General features: G+C 40.7%; 1 protein-coding gene across 9 annotated transcripts in view; it reads right to left on the reverse strand.

Annotated features, from left to right (window-relative positions):
* The window catches only part of LOC124798672 (myb-like protein X), a 242037-nt gene that overhangs the window by 41100 nt on the left and 179331 nt on the right, over positions 1-21606 (reverse strand). For all 9 annotated transcript variants that reach the window (XM_047262183.1, XM_047262230.1, XM_047262191.1 and 6 more), the window contains 3 exons: positions 12500-12583; positions 4379-4616; positions 4198-4303 (listed from right to left, as the gene is read on the reverse strand). In XM_047262183.1, coding sequence (XP_047118139.1) covers positions 4198-4303; positions 4379-4616; positions 12500-12583 — 428 coding nt within the window. The remainder of the gene's footprint in view (positions 1-4197; positions 4304-4378; positions 4617-12499; positions 12584-21606) is intronic.

Raw genomic sequence — 21606 nt, forward strand, 5'->3', positions numbered from 1 at the left:
CCAATCAGACACCCAATTTTCGACTTCTTCATAGGAATCGAAGTGTTCCTCAGCCAATGCGTGTCCTATTGATGAAAACAAATGGAAGTCAGAAGGGGCTAAGTCTGGTGAATATGGCGGGTGGGGTTGCAGCTCCCAGCCAAGTGTTTTGATTGTATCCTGAACCAGTTTTGCTTTGTGTGCAGGAGCATTGTCGTGTAAAAAAAATACTTGGCATGTCTTCTGGCCCATTCTGGTCTTTTTTCGATCAATGCATAGTTCAAATTGATCATTTGTTGTCTGTAGCGATTAGTATTCACAGTTTCACCGGGTTTTAGATGCTCATGATACACCACACCTTTCTGATCCTACCAAACACAGAGCATTGTCTTCTTGCCAAATCGATCTGGTTTTGCAGTCGATGTTGATGGTTGTCCCACATTAACCCACAATTCTTCCTGTTTAGGCTTCTTAAAATAAATCCATTTTTCATCGCCAGTAACAATTCGATGCAAAATTGATTTTCTTTCATGTCTTTGAAGCAAAATTTGACTAACGGTTTTTCAGTTTTTCATCTGTCTTTCATTCAATTCAAGTGGCACCCATTTTCCACACTTTTGGATCTTTCCCATAGCTTTCACACGGTCAGAAATTGTTTGTTGTGCAACGTTTAGCATTTCTGCCATTTGCTTCTGACTCAAAGTATCATCATCATCTAATATTTCTTGCAATTCGGTATCTTCGAACTTTTTTGGTGGTCTTCCACGATCTTCATTTCTTACATCTAAATCATTATTTCTTAACCGTTGAAACCATCTTTTGCATGTTGCTTCTGATAGAGTACGATCACCATATGCCTCGACAAGCATTTGATGCGACTCTGCAGCACTTTTTTTCAAATGAAAACAAAAATTTAATGCTTTCCGCAAATCATCACTTTCTGGTACAAAATTCGATATTGTTTACATGATGAAAACATATGATGTTTTTTGTTCCATGACTATGTATACCAAATATAAAAAAAATAAATAAATTAATTAATTAATTAAGGCTCGTTCACAACAAATGTTCCCTATCGACACATTTGTATCTTAACGCTCATTTCATACCGGTACACCTGATAAGCTGTAAGTTTCGCGGAGTGCCCCATTCTGCTCTCTCATGATGTCTAATGAATACTGAGGTTGCTGACATGGAGTACCTGGCAGGAGGTGGCAGCACAATGCACCTAATATAGAAATCTATTGTTTTTGGGGGTGTCCAGATACTTTTGATCACACTGTGTATACTGAAGCAATATGTCCTTGTGTACCTATCCCACTGTCAAAAATTCATTCTAGACATCCTTAAAATCTTCATCTTCATCTATGATATCTAAAACTTCTCCCAATGTGTGAAATCTTTTCCTTTGGGTACACTTCTTGAGATTGTACCTTCTTTCATGTATTACACTATTCCTATTACCTTCTACCCTTTTTTTTGTGGCCATTTTAGTTTTATGTGAAAGTAAGCTTTCTCAACAAATGTCGCAGCTGAAATCTTTTTGAGTTAGCTGCCAAGTAACAGCATCATTTTGAAGCACTAGTACATGCTCCCTACTTGTCACCCTCAAGCAAAGTTAAACTGTTTGCTAGTTAAATGTGGACTGCAGCTAGTGAACTAGAACAATCAAATTAATTTATTTCAGAGGTAAGCAACATAAAATTTTCACAACTTATGTAAATTTGCAGAAAAACTCAAGCGCATGTGAACCCGTTAAAAAATTATGGTGTTAAATTTAAAGTGTTCACATAGCAGAAACTCTAACCACATTTCACATACAAGAAAACTACAACACCATGATGATCACTGAATACCTGAAAAGGAAACATTACAAACTTCATTTTATATCTTGAGGAGGAAAAAAGGACATCTGCAAGATATCACTTCTGACAACTTATCCCACATGTAATTTGGGCCATGATTCTGATAGCATGCAGTTATGATCTTCTGAAAGTACAGCTTATAAACATTCCAAGTGCACCTGTTGTTTTTCAGTTGTGCCACCACACAACAGCCACCTAATGCCCAAGCGTGAAGTGCTGTGCAATGGAGTGGCAACGTTTTACAATTTAATCATGCCAATGATGTTTAAGAGTAGCAGATCTCGTGCACACGTACTTCGTTTTTCCAGTGGCAGCTTTAAAAGCCAAAGCAAAAATGCACAACAGCGAAGTTAATACAGTAATTCAATATCATTAAACTATTACTTTAATGACACGTTCACTTAAACTGCATTTGTAAGTCTCAACACTAGCAGAGCTCACGCACTAGCTACAGGTTAGGAACTGCACAGTTTGACATAGTAAAAGAAGTATGTTACCGATGTCAAATAGTGTTTCACAAACCTCTTACTCCACTATATGGTACTTCACTCTATGGTATTAGATAGCTGCAGTGGAGCAGGTCAACTGGCAAACAACCATTGTGAAAGAAAGTTTGGAAGCTGTACTTTGAGATGGTCATAACTGCAAACTATCAGTATTGTGTCCCAAATTTTCATATGGAATCAATCGTTGGGGCTGATATGTTGATGTGTGCTTCTTTTCTCGTAAAAACATGAGGTCAAGTTGGTAATGTTTCCTTATGAGAGATAGAGACAGTCCAGTCCAATTTCAGTAATTTCAATTTAGCATATTTGTAATACTTAGGGAATTATTCCTTTGTTGAAGAAGAGCAGCAGTCCTGCTGCAGCCCATGGGTGGTTTAAGACCGTGTTAAAAAGATGTATGTATATGTAACAGTGCCTAAATCAGCCATAGGCTGGAGCAAGATTGCCATCCTTTTTCCACAAATATGAGTATTAAAAATACGGTCAACGATTGCAATTGCAGAAATTGGACATACACCATGTAACAAAGCAGGTGGACTCCCACCCTTCCCCTTCCACCCTTCTGCCTGAAGGAGCCACTAGCTCCAAAGCTTGCTCAATTACAATCTTTTATGTGCGCCCTGCCACCGGGTGAGTAGATTTTTTCATCTATACAGTTACAATATATTTATTTTGTTATTCCTAGTTATAGCACATTTATACAGCTAACATTTGAAATATGTTAATAACTTTTGCATTCATTTAGTTTCAGAGTAATTAGCATTATTATCAAAAATATTGTTATTGAAGTTGGATCCCATATTTTGGAAAAATAGACAGCTAATTCAGTAGCTATTATTATTGTTTCCCAAAGTTCACATTCAGAAGACGCTCTCTCCAATAATCAATCAGGAATGTTAATGTTTAATAGTAATTTGTAAAAAGACAATGGACAACAATATCTGAGGGTGTTGTTGATGATTGTAAACTTATAAAAGGAACATATCGGGAGCTATTTTACTCACTGTGTGGAAGGGTATAATGTGAGTAGCATCTGTCTAAAAATGTATCACAGACAAGTTAGCCTAAATTACAATTTGTGCTATGTGCTGAGTTTTATCTAAATTTTGCATCCAGGGGATATTTCTGTAATTCAGCGACTGTTTAGAGTAACAGACTGTAAACTTGCAATAAATCTCAAAAACCGTGTTAAGCTTCAATAATGCATTCTGCAAACTGTGACAATAGTACTGAATTGTGAACTGTGCTATTTCCAAATTATGCTTACTGAGCACAGCATTTTCATTTTGAAATGACAACATACTGGAAGGAAAGTGTAATTAATAAGTGAATCCATGATTAACTTGCCACAAGAAAACTATTGGGTCACTTGAGCGTTAAATTACTTCACTTGAACAATCATTATTATAGAACATCAGTCGAGTGTAATATGTGGCTACCCTTTATCTGTGCATAAATTATAGTGAATGAGAGACTATCTGGCCATGAACAGAAGTGGACAACGGCATTTGAAATAGCCTACTTTTGACAATCACTTTTCAGCCAGATTCAGTGGATGTACAGCTACTGGAGGCAAATTAGCACAGGTAAACAGCGTAATGTTACGACCTCTCTTATTGTCAGGTGCACCATTATGTTTACATACCTACATATTAGAAATATCGATTGTTTAATTTAATCAGGCATGTCGTTTTTCGTTAAATGAATTATGCTAGCTCCAAATCAGAAAATACTGTTTATGTCTACTGACACATATGGTTTCATTGACCAACTTTTTATATTCTGACACTGGCTTTGAACTGCACCAAAACCTAAAAAATCTCATACAAGAAATAAATACTGTTTACCTGTTAATCATTAAGTATGTCACAGCAAGCTGATTTTGATAAGCTGGGTCATCTGGAAACCTTGCTATCAACAATTTATGAATTGGGACAGCTCTTGCATGTACACCTGGAAAAATTCCTACATAAGTGATCATTGAAATCATACATTATATTGTTACCTATTAAAGCAGCCAACATTTACCTCTGAAACGCATCCTGTCAATGCAGCGTTCAGCAGCTAAAATGAAGAGTTTGTCTTTTACACTGCTCAGTCCCGATGTCACCTTTTTGTAAGCATCAATAGCTTGTTCCAAAATGAAGTTACTCTTCTTCTTTGCAGCAAGCTGATCAAGGGCAGTGGCTTTTCCATACCAGGCTCTGGGTGAATTTGGGTGTGATTTTAGGATTGTATCGTATCTATGAATGGCAACCTCAGGATTCTGGTCTCAGAGAAGTTCAGGGAAAGAGATCAAAATTTTAACATCCAGGAAAGGATAAGACTTACGTGATTGTAAGTGAAAATATCAAATGAAACAAAATCAGAATGTTAGTAATCACACCACTGATATAGCATACAGCAAAAATTAGGAAACAAAACAACATGCATTTGCATTTTTGCTTAAGATCATCCTGATTGTAACTCTGTAGATAATACTGTTAACAAAGATCATAAAATGCTCTTAAGTTAAAGGAAAAAGCAATATCTGCCAGAGGCTCTTCACAAAATCCCTAAGTAAGTATCCTAGAGCAGTAAACACACCTTAAACAATATATAATATGGTCTTGTTTGTGGGTGCTTAAAAATAAGTTTAAAAAGTGTGTTGACTACAAAAGGTTACTAAAGCAATTTTACCATACAAAAATCATCAAAAAACTTAAACACACATTTTTCCTACTCATATGAGAAATCAATTACAATATTATTGACACACTAAATATTAAAAAATATCCTATAAGTAAATAATTATAATTTAATGAGTGTATCATCAATACGATTTACAAACACTAGCATAAAAAATTATCCGATATCATTCCTTATTCTCTTGACTGCTTCTATCAATGACACTGACAATCACACACACACACACACACACACACACACACACACACACACACTAAATGAAATGGACATGCAATGGAACTAGTCAACTTTGTATGACTGCGTCTGCAGGATTTGTCTAGCTAATAAGAAAGAAGCAAAGACATAACTGCAAATTTAGTGGCATGCCACACACGTAAATGCCCATGTAAATATGTAAGTAATGATTAAAAACCAGCTAAAAAATAAACAAAAACTGCTCCAATTGCACTGACAGCAATGTGTTACTCACACATAATGATACTTTTTGTACAATATTAAGAGGGATTCAACTGTGAACCAAGGTCTTAAACTAATACAAAGCAAATGTTAAAAAGCAAATGGGAGAGGGACAATGTCAGGAAAGAATAAGATAAGAGATGGAAACATTGGGTTAGAAGTTTAGATCCTACAACAAAAGAAAAAAGACGACTTGTTTTACATCTTGTAAACAACACAGAAACAGAAAAAACTGCTCTTTGAAATTATGGAATCTAAAAATGCTAAATAAAGGTTTACAGCAGAAATATGCTCCATATCAATGCAAACAGATATTGCAAATCAATTTAAACAATAAGCCCTTTTTTCTAATTACGAAATTATCATCAAACATGACAACATTACAAGTGAAGTTGTTCATGCAAGTGGGCCATGATATCACAAATTGAGTCACAGTGACTTCTTGTTTCATCAAAAATGTGTTGAGGTTTTGGGCTTAACGAAAACTATTGCGAATTTCATGAATGGGTGCCACTTCAGACCCAAACTCAAAAGAACTAGAGGTGCATCTTTTTCATGACAGAAGATGTGACAGTAACTGTGTTCTTGCATGTATATTGCAAACTGCTACACAGCTTCTTCAGTCCAGTCTGGATGAAATTGCCTTAACGTATGGTTTCAGGAGAATATTACCGTCCCACATACTTTTTATTTACTCTTCCTTCTCGAAGACATTACAAACAATTATACGATCCTATGGGGTGACATCGATTGGCCGGTCTGGTCATCTGATTCGAAAACATTAACTGTTTTTTCACTGTGAGAACACCTAAAAGCCTGGTTATCTGACACACAACCCTGCAACTATTACTGTCCATTGCCCCACTGCCACAGAACCCACGGTGATCCAAAAAGCCATTTGTTCTGCTATTTACTTCAATGCTGTGGTATTTGTGATCAATGTCTTTAATCTTTGATAGTTGCTAAACAAATGACATGTTTCTTAACAACAAAATGGGTGTGTAATTTTGTTTGATATTTTTAATACACTTCAATATTTCCTGCGGCATGATGCATTATGTTCTGAAGTAAAAAAACAGGTACAGGGTGTTTCAAAAATGACCGGTATATTTGAAACGGCAATAAAAACTAAACGAGCAGCGATAGAAATACACCGTTTGTTGCAATATGCTTGGGACAACAGTACATTTTCAGGCAGACAAATTTCGAAATTACAGTAGTTACAATTTTCAACAACAGATGGCGCTGCAAGTGATGCGAAAGATATAGAAGACAACGCAGTCTGTGGGTGTGCCATTCTGTACGTCGTCTTTCTGCTGTAAGCGTGTGCTGTTCACAACGTGCAAGTGTGCTGTAGACAACATGGTTTATTCCTTAGAACAGAGGATTTTTCTGGTGTTGGAATTCCACCGCCTAGAACACAGTGTTGTTGCAACAAGACGAAGTTTTCAACGGAGGTTTAATGTAACCAAAGGACCGAAAAGCGATACAATAAAGGATCTGTTTGAAAAATTTCAACGGACTGGGAACGTGACAGATGAACGTGCTGGAAAGGTAGGGCGACCGCGTACGGCAACCACAGAGGTCAACGCGCAGCTAGTGCAGCAGGTGATCCAACAGCGGCCTCTGGTTTCCGTTCGCCGTGTTGCAGCTGCGGTCCAAATGACGCCAACGTCCACGTATCGTCTCATGCGCCAGAGTTTACACCTCTATCCATACAAAATTCAAACGCGGCAACCCCTCAGCGCCGCTACCATTGCTGCACGAGAGACATTCGCTAACGATATAGTGCGCAGGATTGATGACGGCGATATGCATGCGGGCAGCATTTGGTTTACTGACGAAGCTTATTTTTACCTGGACGGCTTCGTCAATAAACAGAACTGGCACATATGGGGAACCGAAAAGCCCCATGTTGCAGTCCCATCGTCCCTGCATCCTCAAAAAGTACTGGTCTGGGCTGCCATTTCCTCCAAAGGAATCATTGGCCCATTTTTCAGATCCGAAATGATTACTGCATCACGCTATCTGGACATTCTTCGTGAATTTGTGGCGGTACAAACTGCCTTAGACGACACTGCGAACACCTCGTGGTTTATGCAAGATGGTGTCCGGCCACATCGCACGGCCGACGTCTTTAATTTCCTGAATGAATATTTCGATGATTGTGTGATTGCTTTGGGCTATCCGAAACATACAGGAGGCAGCGTGGATTGGCCTCCCTATTCGCCAGACATGAACCCCTGTGACTTCTTTCTGTGGGGACACTTGAAAGACCAGGTGTACCGCCAGAATCCAGAAACAATTGAACAGCTGAAGCAGTACATCTCATCTGCATGTGAAGCTATTCCGCCAGACACGTTGTCAAAGGTTTCGGGTAATTTCATTCAGAGACTATGCCATATTATTGCTACGCATGGTGGATATGTGGAAAATATCGTACTATAGAGTTTCCCAGACCGCAGCGCCATCTGTTGTTGAAAATTGTAACTACTGTAATTTCGAAAGTTTGTCTCCCTGAAAATGTACTGTTGTCCCAAGCATATTGCAACAAACGGTGTGTTTCTATCGCTGCTCGTTTAGTTTTTATTGCCGTTTCAAATATACCGGTCATTTTTGAAACACCCTGTATATAAATAATTAAATATATCACCATCGACCCAAGTCATGTTCATCCCACTCGCAACTAATCAAGAAGTGAGACACTTGCACAACTATTATAACCTTTGGATACTAACCCAAAAGGAAAGTTTTAGAAACCATAACAGACGTAACACAGAATGTACTGATGTACCTGATCCACAAAAGCTCTTTCTCTGAGGAAGATATTAAATTAAAGATAAGATGTTTTTACAGTAAAATATAACTGCTTAAAGATAAACACTGTGTGTGTGTGTGTGTGTGTGTGTGTGTGTGTGTGTGTGTGTGTGTGTGAGAGAGAGAGAGAGAGAGAGAGAGAGAGAGAGAGAGAGAGAGAGAGAGAGAGAGATTGATGATGATGATGATCGGGTTGCGGGGCGCTCAACTACACGGTCATCAGTGCCCGGTACAAAGTCCCAATTGTTACACAGTCCACTCTAGCCACTGCCACAAGTGATGATGATGAAATGATGAGGACAACACAAACACCCAGTCCCTGGGCAGAGAACATCCCCAAACCGGCCGGGAATTGAACCCGGGACCCCGTGATCCAGAGGCAGCAATGCTAGGCACTAGACCACATGCTATGGACGGGGGATGTAGTCCTTGTGCGCATACTGAACCCAAGAAAGAGCAAAAGACAGCGAGATTTCTAATTATTTAAGGGGTATGTGTGCCTCTCATGAGATATCTGGACTTTTATTTTTCTTTTACATTGTTTGTAAATCGTGAAGCAGAATTTTATGGGTGCTACCCTCTAGATTTGCAATACTCCTCCTCCTCCACTACTATGTATAACTGCTAAGTTCTTATGACTTCCTACTCTCCCATTCTCAAAGGTTAATCACACTGCAGCTAACATACTTCAGCATAGAGTGACATGTAGATACTGTCTATAGCACCAAAAACTATTTGTTTGCTCTGCAACTCCTATTGATCTAAAGATGTTCAGTAACTGGAAAAACAATTATCACCGGGGAAACTTAAGACCATGAACTGTCATAAAAGAATTTCAGTAGTTTTACTCATCAATGAGTCCAAAGTACTGTTGTTCCTTACATTCCCCAGAATGATTATCATAAGACTGAAAATTTCCAAGGGAAACATTACAAGAGCTACAAGATGATTTTGGCCACCACTGTGGGGTGGCTATGCCTTCACTGCATTCAAGTGAACCAATACACGTGATACATGAAATGTATTCGCAGTTGCAAATACGGACAACCATCAGCTGTATAACTGAATGATATCAATGAAAATTTGTGCCAGTCGAGGACTCTAACCAGGATTTACAATACACAAGATGCTTTTAAGCTGCTGGAGACCACAGGTCACTTATATCAAAATATAGAAAATATTACTGAATATTCTCTGAAATACTGACATTTGAGATAAGGCTTGCTCTATATTGTGGAAGTGGCGGTAGCTTTGTGAACTTATACAGTCAAATAGGAAAGAATTTAAGCACTATACTTAAGACACAACTTCATATCTAGTTTTACAGGGTGTATACGCAAAGGAAAAAAAAAATCCCAAATTTTTCCTGGATAAAAACATACTTTTCCCCGGATGAAAGTGCACATTTTTCTGGATTAAAATATCCCTTGGAACTGTAAAACTTATCAATTTCTTGAGTGGTAAATGTTTAAACACCACTTCCCAGCACCTTAGGAAATGAAACCTAGCAAAAAAATAACACATTTTGGAAAAATTCTTTGACGCGCAGCAACATGTACGCTGCATATTTTCATATTACAGAAGTATAAATATGAATTCTACAAAACACAGTACGTTAGTTTCTGAAGCACTGAAATCCAGATTGTGATCTGCTTCTGTCACCCAATCATAGATCACATCATCTTATCACAGCAGCAAATGACAGTAGATATTCAGACCATAGGATACCTGATGCAGTAACCAACAGCTACATCGCTGTTAAGTAGAGCAGATAAACTAATAGGAAAATTTTTGGTTTAAATTAATTTACGTGTAGTATAGCTACAAGAAAAGTTTGGCGAATGTTACCCTTTAAGATATATCAAACACAGCCATGCCAGTAAAAGTTTAAATGATGACATAAATTTCTTGTCTTCCGGGTCCGAAATTCTTCTAAGTGGCTGGTCTTCAAAATGTTAAGTTCTGAATGAGAGTCAATCACACTGTGATTTAACAAATTCATTGCACATTCTCACACATAACGTAACTCATCTTGCCTAAACGGAAATTTACTTTAAGAATAACATTTCTCACACCGCCACTTGGAATATTTTCCCACGACCTGTTACAAGTGTAAACTTTTGTGACATCACACTCATCGAAAGCAGATGTTATGAAGTATAGCATAGTCTTTGTCCTGAAGTCTTGGATACAATTTGCTGTTGGCAAGCACTTATGTGCACACACTGTTTTGTAGTAAGTTTTGCATTGGTGTTTCTCTCTCGTTTTATGTTTTATTGCTGCAGCATTATTGTACAGTAGTGGGCTAAAGTAAAATTCTTTGTTAGAATATCTGTTCTTATCAGTCAAAATCACAAAAATTTAAATCAAAAGTAAGACAATGAAAAATTCCTGGAATTCTAAAAAATTCCCAGTTTTCTCCCAAATGAAAAATTTCCCAGGTTTTCCCCGGATTTCCCGGGCGTATACACCCTCTTTTATGTTACAGACAAAAGGTCTATATTTTAATATTTTCCATTATATGGATTAGAGTTAGCAAGTGTTAAGTCATCCATTATATTTATTTAGCATACAACCACATTAAAACAATGAAAACACACAACAGAGAATTTCAGAATCACACTCTCACCATCTGCCAGTCCATTTTCCAGCATAAGCTGGTTATCCGATTGGCAAGAACAGTCCTCATCCTTCATCCTAATGGATATTCAGATGACATTGTACTACTATCTGGAATGATGGCTTTTTGTCCAAATGGTTTAACTCAGTAACAGCTGTTTCACACGTCAAAGTGCACCTGTTTAAGGATTTGGGTATGTACAATCAGAAGACGTGAATGTGACTCTTCAAACAATTTTCTGTGCATTTTCATTGTTTTAAAATGGTTGGGTGCTAAATAAATGTAATGAAAAATTCTAAAATACGTTTTCCTCTTAATTCAGCACACATCCCAGGTTTAACTTCTAGCTTCAAGGACAGGGATGTTGGAGTCTCTGCTTACAGACAACTTGAAATGTACTCGTGAACTTGCCATATGAAGATGGAAGTGATAGCTCAAAACTGCCCAAGGCAGTAAAATAAAGCTGTTTAAAAGTATTTATGGCTGGTGGCATTATCCATCAACAATCCTTCATCAAATAACAGCCAAGAAGAACAACAAGATCCAGGATGGATAAAGTAACATTTGTTGAAAATTTGTATTCATGTCACACACTGGTTCCCTACCACTGTGTGGTAGAATACTATCACTGGGAAGTGTCGTTTGACCCTCACCATACGCTTACAGTTATCTAGTTTCAATAATGTTCCGAATGTTATTTTCTACATGCTCATCTGTTGGCATTTGTAATGCACTAGTGACTTGTGCATCACTGTCATAAGGACCACAGCAAGACATACCTTCAGAAAACCATCCATCATGCTTGGAATAGGCCTTTATTAGTTGTTCTTCAGGAAGGTGTATAATATACAACAGTTAAAACTTAGGCCACCAAGAGACTATTCCGAGCATGTAGACTGGGAAGCAATGGCAGAGCCCACATTTCTGGAGTGAAGATTCAGTTTAATGATCTGAGGTCATTTAGAGACTGAGCTCAGGCTGGGATTAGGGAAGGAGAGTGACCATGCCCTTAAAAGGTACCGCCCTTGCATTCTTCTTAAGTGAATAAGGGAAAAAAATACAAAAAAAACTATAAATACTGCCAGTATCATCATTTCGACACCTTTCTTACCATATTAGAGCAAGTGCTTATTGAGACCCAGCTTTACACTTCTCCTTGTCTCAAACTGACCAGTGCATTCTTAATTCAGTCCAACTTATCAACTTCGTATGAAAGTATTCAAAGTTTGTGTTGCTATATACATTGCTATCCAAGCAAAATAGTATCCAATAAAAACTCTGTCTGATAAGTCTTTCATATGTCAGACTTAAGAAAGGTATTAGATGTTAAACTTTTCCCCTATCACTAATTATTCTGTTCCCAGAGGTGGAGCACTGCTCTCTTGTGAAATGGATGCAACACGCAGTCACAAATCTCAGACACACTTCTACCCTTGCACATAATAACAACAATGCAACTCAAGTTCTGAAGAAAGTTGTTTACTGTAGCTTAGAGTTCATTGAACCTTACAGGCAGTTAAAATTGTTGCTTTAAGAGTTATTACTCAAAGCTTGATAGTTAAGTTTACCTCTTCTGCATCATCATCAGCTCCGTCCAAATCTTCAATGATATGCCAGTCATCATCATTAGTTATATCAGCCTTGGAATAAACCTAGAAACGGGAATAATTATGTAAATGTAGCATAGTAGACATCCAAAAAACGTATTTATTGACAAAGTATAACTAAAAGAGATTTACATTATTTTATACCTATCACATCTGCACTAAAATCAATTTTCTATGCATAAAGTACACACAAATTTTCTGATAATTCTTTCCCATAACTGTACTTCTCATAACCTTACGTAAATGTGGCACGAAAGCAAACAACAGAAGACTGATAAAGCCTCAAAAATAAAATGTAAAGTAGGATGTAACTTTCTGGAAGTTTGCCTTCAACATGTAACTTCAGTTGGCATTAAGGGACTAAACAGCGAGGTCCTCAGACCCCTCTGTCGAAAGAGTTCCTCTGGAGTTAGCAGCATCAGGCAGAAATTTGATGCCAGAGCTGAGAAATAACTGGAAGAGAAGTATATGGGTCAGGCCAGTGCATATGTCAGACCAGACGAAGGCTCATACAGGGCTCGTCTGTGGCAAGAGAAACTCCATCGTCATCTGATTCCCCACCAGCCCCATTAAGAGGGGAGACAAACACATAATAAGGAATGCCTACTAGCTGGGACATTCATAATTGTTAAAGAGAGAAGGCTAGAAACATGAATCACTTGGGCCAAAAATAACAAAACAAGGTGAGAGAAATAATCAGCTCGGTACATGGGGGGAGGGGCTCCAGGCAAGTAACAGCAGGGGCTTTGCACGTGATGGGGGTCGTTACTCCCACAATCTTTTATAGTGGAAATGTTGCTATTCAACAGAGCACAATTGCATCTAAAAGCAATTAAAATAAAGGAAAAGAGTGGTGACCATGCCAGCTGGCAAGTGAGGGAGGGGTTAGGAAACCTCAGACCCCACATGTGACAGGAGATGAAACTACCATAACCACCCCAGCCCACCCTGGAAGTAGTTTCACATGTTTTACCTGAGAACAAAAATCAAAAACATCATACCTGAGAATAAATATCAAAAACATCATGGGTGAGAATAAAAACCAATTTCAAAGAGAAGAAGGAGAGACAATTCAACCACCTGTGAGTTGCCCATAAACATTAGAGGCAAAGAAGGTGGAAGACCATGTCTGCCAGAGAGAGCCAGCTCCAGGATGTGAGCTACTGTTGGTAAGGCTCTGCAACAACTTGACTGTGGCTCCGAACATAAACTTGGTATAATTGATGCAGAGGTGACACAGGGTGGTGTATTCCTTCCAGGAGAAATGGAAGGAGTGTTAGATGGCAATAGTCTCCTTGGTAGTGCACAGTTTATCAAAGGAGGCAATAGCCCACCAGATGATGTTCCATCTCAGAGTTAGAAGCGATCTTCTTTGCAACCAAACAACTGCACCTGGGATGGTCAAAGAAAATGTGAGAGATGTAAAAGCATATGCTGTTCTATCCACAGTTTTAGAATAGTCAGTGCAAATGAATGTAGTGCCTCAATACTCCTGAGGAATAGATAGAAACAGATGCCAAAAGTTCAGGGGGCAACCACCTTCAAGTCCTTGAACATATCAGTCCTGTTCGTAGTCTGTGTACTAAGTAAGAGGGGTTCTGAAGGAAAATATTTTTGAGGCAGGCAGAGATACTGGCAGATGGCCTTGTCAACTGTGGATCATTACTCCTGGAAACCACAACAATACAGACAACAAAGGCCCCATGATTCGAGAGCCCATCCTTTCAAGCAAATTGCTTAGCGAGTATATTCCTGAGGCTAGTCACACAGTAGCTATTGATGAACATTGAGTTTTTACCTGGTCTACAGATTGGTACGATGATACTATCCCAAAACTGCAAAGGAAAACCATCTTCTAGCCAAATGTGGTTGAACACTGTAGAGATTTGAGAATTTCTGTGTAAATTCTAGAACCACTCATCAGCCTCCTACCGTCTCAAACACGATATTCTAGATAAGAGTGTGGGATGGTAAAATACTACCTACTGTGCGTACCATGTTTGTGTCTGCAGGTTTAAAATCAGTCGCGGGAAGAAAGTAGATGCAGCGGTCAAACAGCACCGACCATTACCTGACAGGGCAATCCATACATGTGTTAGTGGGTGTGTGTATGGAAGAACCATGGAATCCATATGCAGCTTTGTGCTTATTGTGTCACTGACTACTGTTACGTGAAACAAGACCAGTTGAAAAAGTACTCATATAGACTCTTGACTCAGCCTTGTTAAAGGCAAGACTTTTTTTCAGTCTCCTTTTTTGAAAGTCTTGGTGTCGAAAAAGACTTTCTTTCGAATGTAAATCAATTTGTTTCTAACATACAACTGTACAAGAGACTTACTGAAGTTACATATTATGTTGAAAGTGAGAATTTTTATTGTGCTTGAAAGTCAAATACATCGTTGATTGACGGAACGTAAAGTTTGTATGGCTACTTATTTCACTAGTAGAAAGAGGCTTGAGCATTCCTGTAACTAGTGTTATTCGACAGAGAAGAAGTCAAGAGAGTTTCCAGCAGCTTGCTATCCAGTAAAGAGGAGTGGCTGCAAACCCCAAGTAAGTCATCTTGTAAAGAAGTGGAATGTGGTTTGGGGAAATAAATCAGTATAACCCAGACCCACACTCACACTAAGTCATCAGAACATTAGAACGTGGCGCCCTGTGTGTGTGTGTGTGTGTGTGTGTGTGTGTGTGTGTGTGTGTGTGTGTGTGTGTGTGTGTGTGTGTGTGTGTGTGTGTGTGTGCGTGTGCACGCAAAAATGAGAAGAGAAGCTGTTATGTGTTACCATAGCAACCAAACATAATACGACAAGGGATTTACTATGGAGCAAAATTTGAATGAAAAATGGTGAAGACATGAAAAATTCACAATGATAAAACAGCAAAGAAGAAATACTCATGGAATGCTTCAACCAAGAAGATCCAGTGCAGAGAGTACACAGCTCTCACACAAGTCGCGGGGACGCAGACGCGGAAACCAACGTCCATCCGACACCAGTGGTACCAGCTGCAGTTCAGTTCACCAGTGCTGGCCTGCCTGCACATCCGCTCACCTATGCTACGAGAATTCTACGCCGGATGAGCGTGAAACAAAACTTCATTACTTTAGTACGAATTGGTACAATTGTAGAGTGAACTTTATTTGTGTAGTTCTCTTATTTAAAGTTAGTTTTAAATGCTTACAAAAGCTAGAGCATACAAGAGTATGGAAAGTATACAACATGTTGGGGAAACTCAAGACCTAGCTATGGCCATGAAAATTAGCAAAGAAGTGCCTGACTGGACTGAGTTGGTAAATTTAATCACAGCTCAAAGTATGACTCTAAGTAAAAAATGGAAATAAGCGTTTGGCATCATTGGCCGGAAGACACCTTGCAGGGTAGGTCCGGCCGCCTTGGTGCATGTCTTATTACATTCGACGCCACATTGGGCGACCTGCGCACCAGATGGGGATGAAATGATGATGAAGACAGCACAACACCAAGTCCATGAGCAGAGAAAATCCCCAAACCAGCCGGTAATCAAACCTGGGCCTGTAGGACGGCAATCCGTCATGCTGACCACTCAGCTATTGGGGCGGACACTCTAAGTAAAGAACTAGGCTTAGTAAATTCTCAATTAAATACCCAGAGTGAAGCTTTAAATGCTCAGAGGGAAACTCTACATATCCAAACGACAAATTTAGGTTGGTTAAGTGCCAAGGTCGACTCTCAAAGCGAAGAATTTAGAAATCTATGCGAAGGAATGGGCGCTTTGAAGACTGAGTTCGATGCTGTAAGTACTAAAGTAGAGAATTTAAAAGCAGATCTAAAGAATGAGTTGACAAACTCTTTGACTACTCACATAAATCATATGTTTACCGACATTAGTCAGAAACAGAATGATACCTTTCAGGATTTGTCGGAAAGGTTAGAACTTACAATTGAGAACAATTGTAATAGTGTAGAATTTGAACATATTGAAAAGTTAGGATCCTTTGAAAAAGTGTACAATATTAAGTATAATGATGTAAGGCATGGGTTGTATACTTTGTAAGAGTGTGTAGATAAGCAGAATGAGTTAATGTGAGTCATTCAGTCGCAAAGTACAGGTGTCAACCCACGGGTAGATAATGTAGAAAGAAATTTCAAAGAGAAAATAGCTAACTCTGATATTATAAATGTAATTAGTTTGGAGGAACAATGTGGGGAAATTATAGATTGAAAAGTTGTCGAGAGAATAACATCCAGTAATGTATCGCCTATTCCTTCTTCTGAACTTAATGATACCATGAAGGGTATAGACGACCTGTAGAAAGAAATTAAGCTTATCCAAGATAAAGTAGAAAAAAGGGTACCTTCACCTAACATTGTGTGAACTATAATCCATTCATCATCAAGAATAAACTTGATGTAAACATTGAACTATGTATTCTTCCGCGTTTGCTGGAACCTCATTGGATTTCTGTTTCACTTGGGACTGCTGGCAAGCTGTCTCGAGTACTTTCAAGTACGATAATAAGGGTACCTTTTGTGCTGTATGTTATGCGCACATCAACTTAGCGATATTATGGGACAACAGCGCGCATTGAACTTTGGACAGCACTGACCGCAGACGAGCAGAGGATCAATACAGCTTCGAATGTCTTCTAATTTTTATGCAGAATGAAATAATACACTGAAAAGCTCCCACAATACGCAGATTAGACGACTGGACAAAAACTACAACACGTTATTGTGTTTAGCTAACATACTAATTACGTAATTAAAAACAAGAATGATGAAAATTCCTGACCGAACCACAGGGTAATTTTTCTGCATTAAGCTGTGTGTAACGTAAGAGAGTGTTGAAGAATTTCACCATATAGTTAAATATTGAAGCCACTGAAGGTATTACTTATAGCCAGTCGTCTGGTAATCTCTTACCTCCTTCCTTATCCGAATCCGAGAAATACATTTCAGTTCTGGAAGTGTCACATGCTACGTTGTTAATGAGCCTATCAACAACAGAATCCACAAAACCAACCAAGCGCAGTATTTTCTCTTCATTTATGACAAGTCGTTCTATATCCCGCCAGCATTTGGCAGTGACGTGTGAAAAAGTTGTGTGTGTGTGTGTGTGTGTGTGTGTGTGTGTGTGTGTGTGTGTGTGTGTGGGGGGGGGGGGGCGCGCGCGCGCGTTAGTTCCAGTATGTCTGGGAGCATAACAGACTTGTTACTTCTCAGTCCAAATCTCTCAGCTTGGCTCCAGATCAGTCCTGTTGGGTTCATAAGGTGATGGTGCAGTAGCAAATGTAAAACTGCAGCATTTGTATGATGTGCTCGATGCTGCGAAAATGATTGTTTTTCGTGTTTCTACGATACTCATCTATACCTGTGGTATAAAACGATGGACATAATCCAAATAAAGAGGATTGTGGTTATTCATTTTTGCCTTAAAACTGAAATTGTTATGTTTTCTTAATTTAAACAATTTTTATGAACAGTCTTTCATAAAACTTTGATAATTAAGAATTTGTATTTGAAATGCAAACAGAAATTTCGCGTCCAATATGTAATTAGAAACAAGACGATGTACATTACTCATAAAAAATGATGAGTTTTACGAGATGCAGGTATTTCAAACTGAACAAGAAAAAAGAATGACAAGGGATATTGGAACCAACGCACGAATAACCGCCTCGACATCATATCTCGTCACCCTACAGACTGCGCTACACGTACAATGTGGATTTATTAGTCAACTGCATTACACCCTTAAATTTATGAAAAACATTAAGAACAGCCTATTTCTCGGTACTTTTTCACCGTGTTCCATGCGCACGTTCCACTACAGAACAGAAAGCAGCCTCAGCCATTTTCATACTACGCATTAACAGCGTGACAATAAGAGCACAATGCTGCAGAGGCTGTGACTGTACACGATTTTTGTAATAAAAACTACATAGCTACAGCATGATTAAGAAAAACGTCTATGGCTGTTAATACATTTGAATATCTTAAAGTTTCATTTAACGTAACTTAGTAATAATATATCTAATATGTAAGTAGGATCTACTTCCAGGAGCATAACACCACCAGTGTAGGTGTGCTACGGCTTCTAACCAATCATCACGTTTGTGTTTGTTTACATTAGGTTTGTAAAGGATGAGCCAGACAATAGGAGATTTTACTTTATTATATGAGCCTCCAACTAGTAACTTCATTACTCCATTACGGCCAAGCCACGGCCGGCAGTGTTAGCTGCCTGTAAATTCTTTCGTCCCACGATCTAGTAACAGGAAGTCAGCACCGAGAAAGGGCACCTTGTTCACGCGCCTCTCTCGTGTGCTGACGAGGTAACGCCGTCCCAGGCGTCGCTTAGCAGGCAACGCTCTGGAAAGTTCCATGCCGCCCGCACGGTTTGCTCGGTCCTGACCAATCAGGGTGGAGGAAGCCGCGTGGTGCGTCGAACATACCCGGCCGCCCGTCGCCGGGCCCGCTCTCTTGTATTCTTGCTCACGCGCGAGTCGGATGCGCGCCCTGTAGCATTGATCATCTCCCGCTTCTCCCGGTGCTGCGGCACTGTGGACTTAGTTTTGGCAGACAACCACTTTCGGTAGCTTCGCGAACAATGTTCGCCAAATTGCAAGCTCTGGCTCACCCTCACCTCCCTAGGCCTATGTAGCCCCTTTCATCATGCTTTAGCCAATAAATGGCCTTTCTCTAAAAATTACACTATTATTCCATAACGCCCACCGCCTGCCCATACCCGCCATCCTGTACAATTGGTGTCAGAAGTTTGGATACGTTCCCGTAGTGACTTTGTCACTACACAAAATTTTTCCCGGCGAGACGCCGTGAACTTCGCGCATGGAATGCGCCAACCGGTTGCCACGTTTGCTCCACGTGGGCCGTGGCTGCTCCACTAAACACGCACAGGGCGCGTGCTGCAGCGAGGCAGCCCACGCTAGTCAGCCACGTGAGCCGGACGCCGCCGCGGTGCCCGCTGCCTGAGTTTGAGGGGCCTGCGCTGCGCTGCGCGACCTGCCGGGCCGCCGTCATCCGCCGCCGTCATCCGCCACGCCGCCGCCGCCCGCCGCTGTCACCGACGCGCCAGGGGCTGCCGCCATCGCCGACCGGCCGAGCCAGCGCCGTCCGCCGCCAACAAATCTGCCGCCGCCCGAGGGTCCGGACACCGCCGCCGCCGCCCGCTACCGCCCGCCGACCACCGACCACCGCCGCCGCAGTCACTGCACCGCGCCGTCGCCGCCACCAATGCGTCGCACCGCCGCCATCACCATGTAAGTCGCCGCGATGCTTACAACTATAGCTTCGACGATCTTCCGCCGCTGGATTGAGAATCTTTGTGGCCGTCCTTTTTTTGTAACAATCATTACTTTTTTCTGGTCACTAGCGTCCCATAAAATTGTAAACATGCCGATAGGAACACGAGCGACGGAACGGGATACCCCCGTAGAGGCATCTGCCTCGCAAGACCCGCTCGAGGCCATACATGCACAAATGCGCCAGTTATTCGCACAAAATCAGGAGCTACTTGAGCAAAACCGCGTCTTGAAACAGACGCTGGAAGCTAGTGCGCGAACTTCCATACCTGTGGCTAGCTCCACCCCTGTAACAAATGCTCAAACAGAGGCAACTAACACTAATTCTGTCTCTAATACAAACGCCACAATTTCTGCTAACATGGCGACTGTAAGCAATTTTCCTGCGGCTGATTTCATTCCCACCTTTTCTGGGAAGTCCCACGAAAATGTAGCTATGTTCTTACAAAATATTCGTGATGTGGGTCGCACGTGTGCCTGGCCGGATGATCTATTGGTCAATGTAGCCAGACTCAAGTTGACAGGGGAAGCCCGAATGTTCATAGAAACAGTGGACGAATTGCGTGACACGCACGAATTTGAAGTATTGGCCCGCGGATTGACTACGCGTTATTCCGATACCAGAGGTACCGCATATTACAGAGATCAATTATCAACCCTTAGGCAGAAGCCTAATGAGGATTTTGATGCCTTTGCAGATCGCATACGAGCAGTATCTTGTCGTACCTACAAGCTAGGTGAAAATGCCAGTGAAAACAGAATTTTGCGTTCAGAAGCCGAAGCGCGTGCAATTGATGCATTTGTCCGCGGTATTGACCCCCGCATCGGAGGAGAAGTCAAAGCAGCCTCCCCCACTTTTCTGTTTGAAGCTGTTCGTTTGGCAATGCTTCGCGAAGAGGTGTTGCGTTTTTGCGCTGCCGCCCCGCGCCCATCGGACCCAGTACCGGTCCCAGCAAAAGAAGTATTTTGTCAGCGTTGTGGGAAGCCCAACCATACGGCAATGCGCTGTCGCGCGCCGTATTGCACTATTTGCCAGACAGTAGGTCATGCTAATAATGTTTGCCCCACAAAGTCACCATTCTCTAATCAGATGCGCGGCCACCGCCGCAACGCGGGGTCGAATCAGGGAAACGCTTGGGGGGCAGGTTCCGCCACCCACCCGCGCCCCCGACAAAAATAATACACCCGGTTAGGACCGAAAAATGTAAAGAGGTGGAACACGTTAGTCTATTTGGCGTACTCGGGAACAAATCAGTTAGAATTTTAGTTGATACTGGTGCTCAAGTTAGTGTATTGTTTGTGGAGAAAAATGATCGAAGGGTGTTACAGCCACCCCGGTACCATATCAGTGGCCTTGGAGAGGAAGTAATTGTCCCTGCAGGTTCGTGTGTAGTGAACCTGCAAATCGACGAGGGTAAATACAGTCAGATGATGGAGGTAGTAAGGCTAAAGAAGGGTGAATTTGACATCATACTAGGGAATGACTTCCTGCACCGTTATCAGGGGATAGTGGATTATCGAACGCGAACTGTGCAGTTCGGCGAAGCAATTCACCGATTTGGCAGTGCGCACCCCCGTCAGACGCGAGGGAGCTGCGAAAGGCGCCGTTCACAGTCTCCCATAAAACCGCAGATGTGGGCGATAAAAACCACTGACCCTGTGAGGATAAAAGGCGGAAGTGGAAAGATTCTCTGGATAGATGTCAAAAATCAAGAACAGCCTAATACAGACATTCTGGTTGACCCGCTCACCCAGAATGATGTTTTAG

Source organism: Schistocerca piceifrons, chromosome 1 (genome assembly GCF_021461385.2).
Source record: "Schistocerca piceifrons isolate TAMUIC-IGC-003096 chromosome 1, iqSchPice1.1, whole genome shotgun sequence".
In the NCBI taxonomy this organism is placed as follows: domain Eukaryota; kingdom Metazoa; phylum Arthropoda; class Insecta; order Orthoptera; family Acrididae; genus Schistocerca; species Schistocerca piceifrons.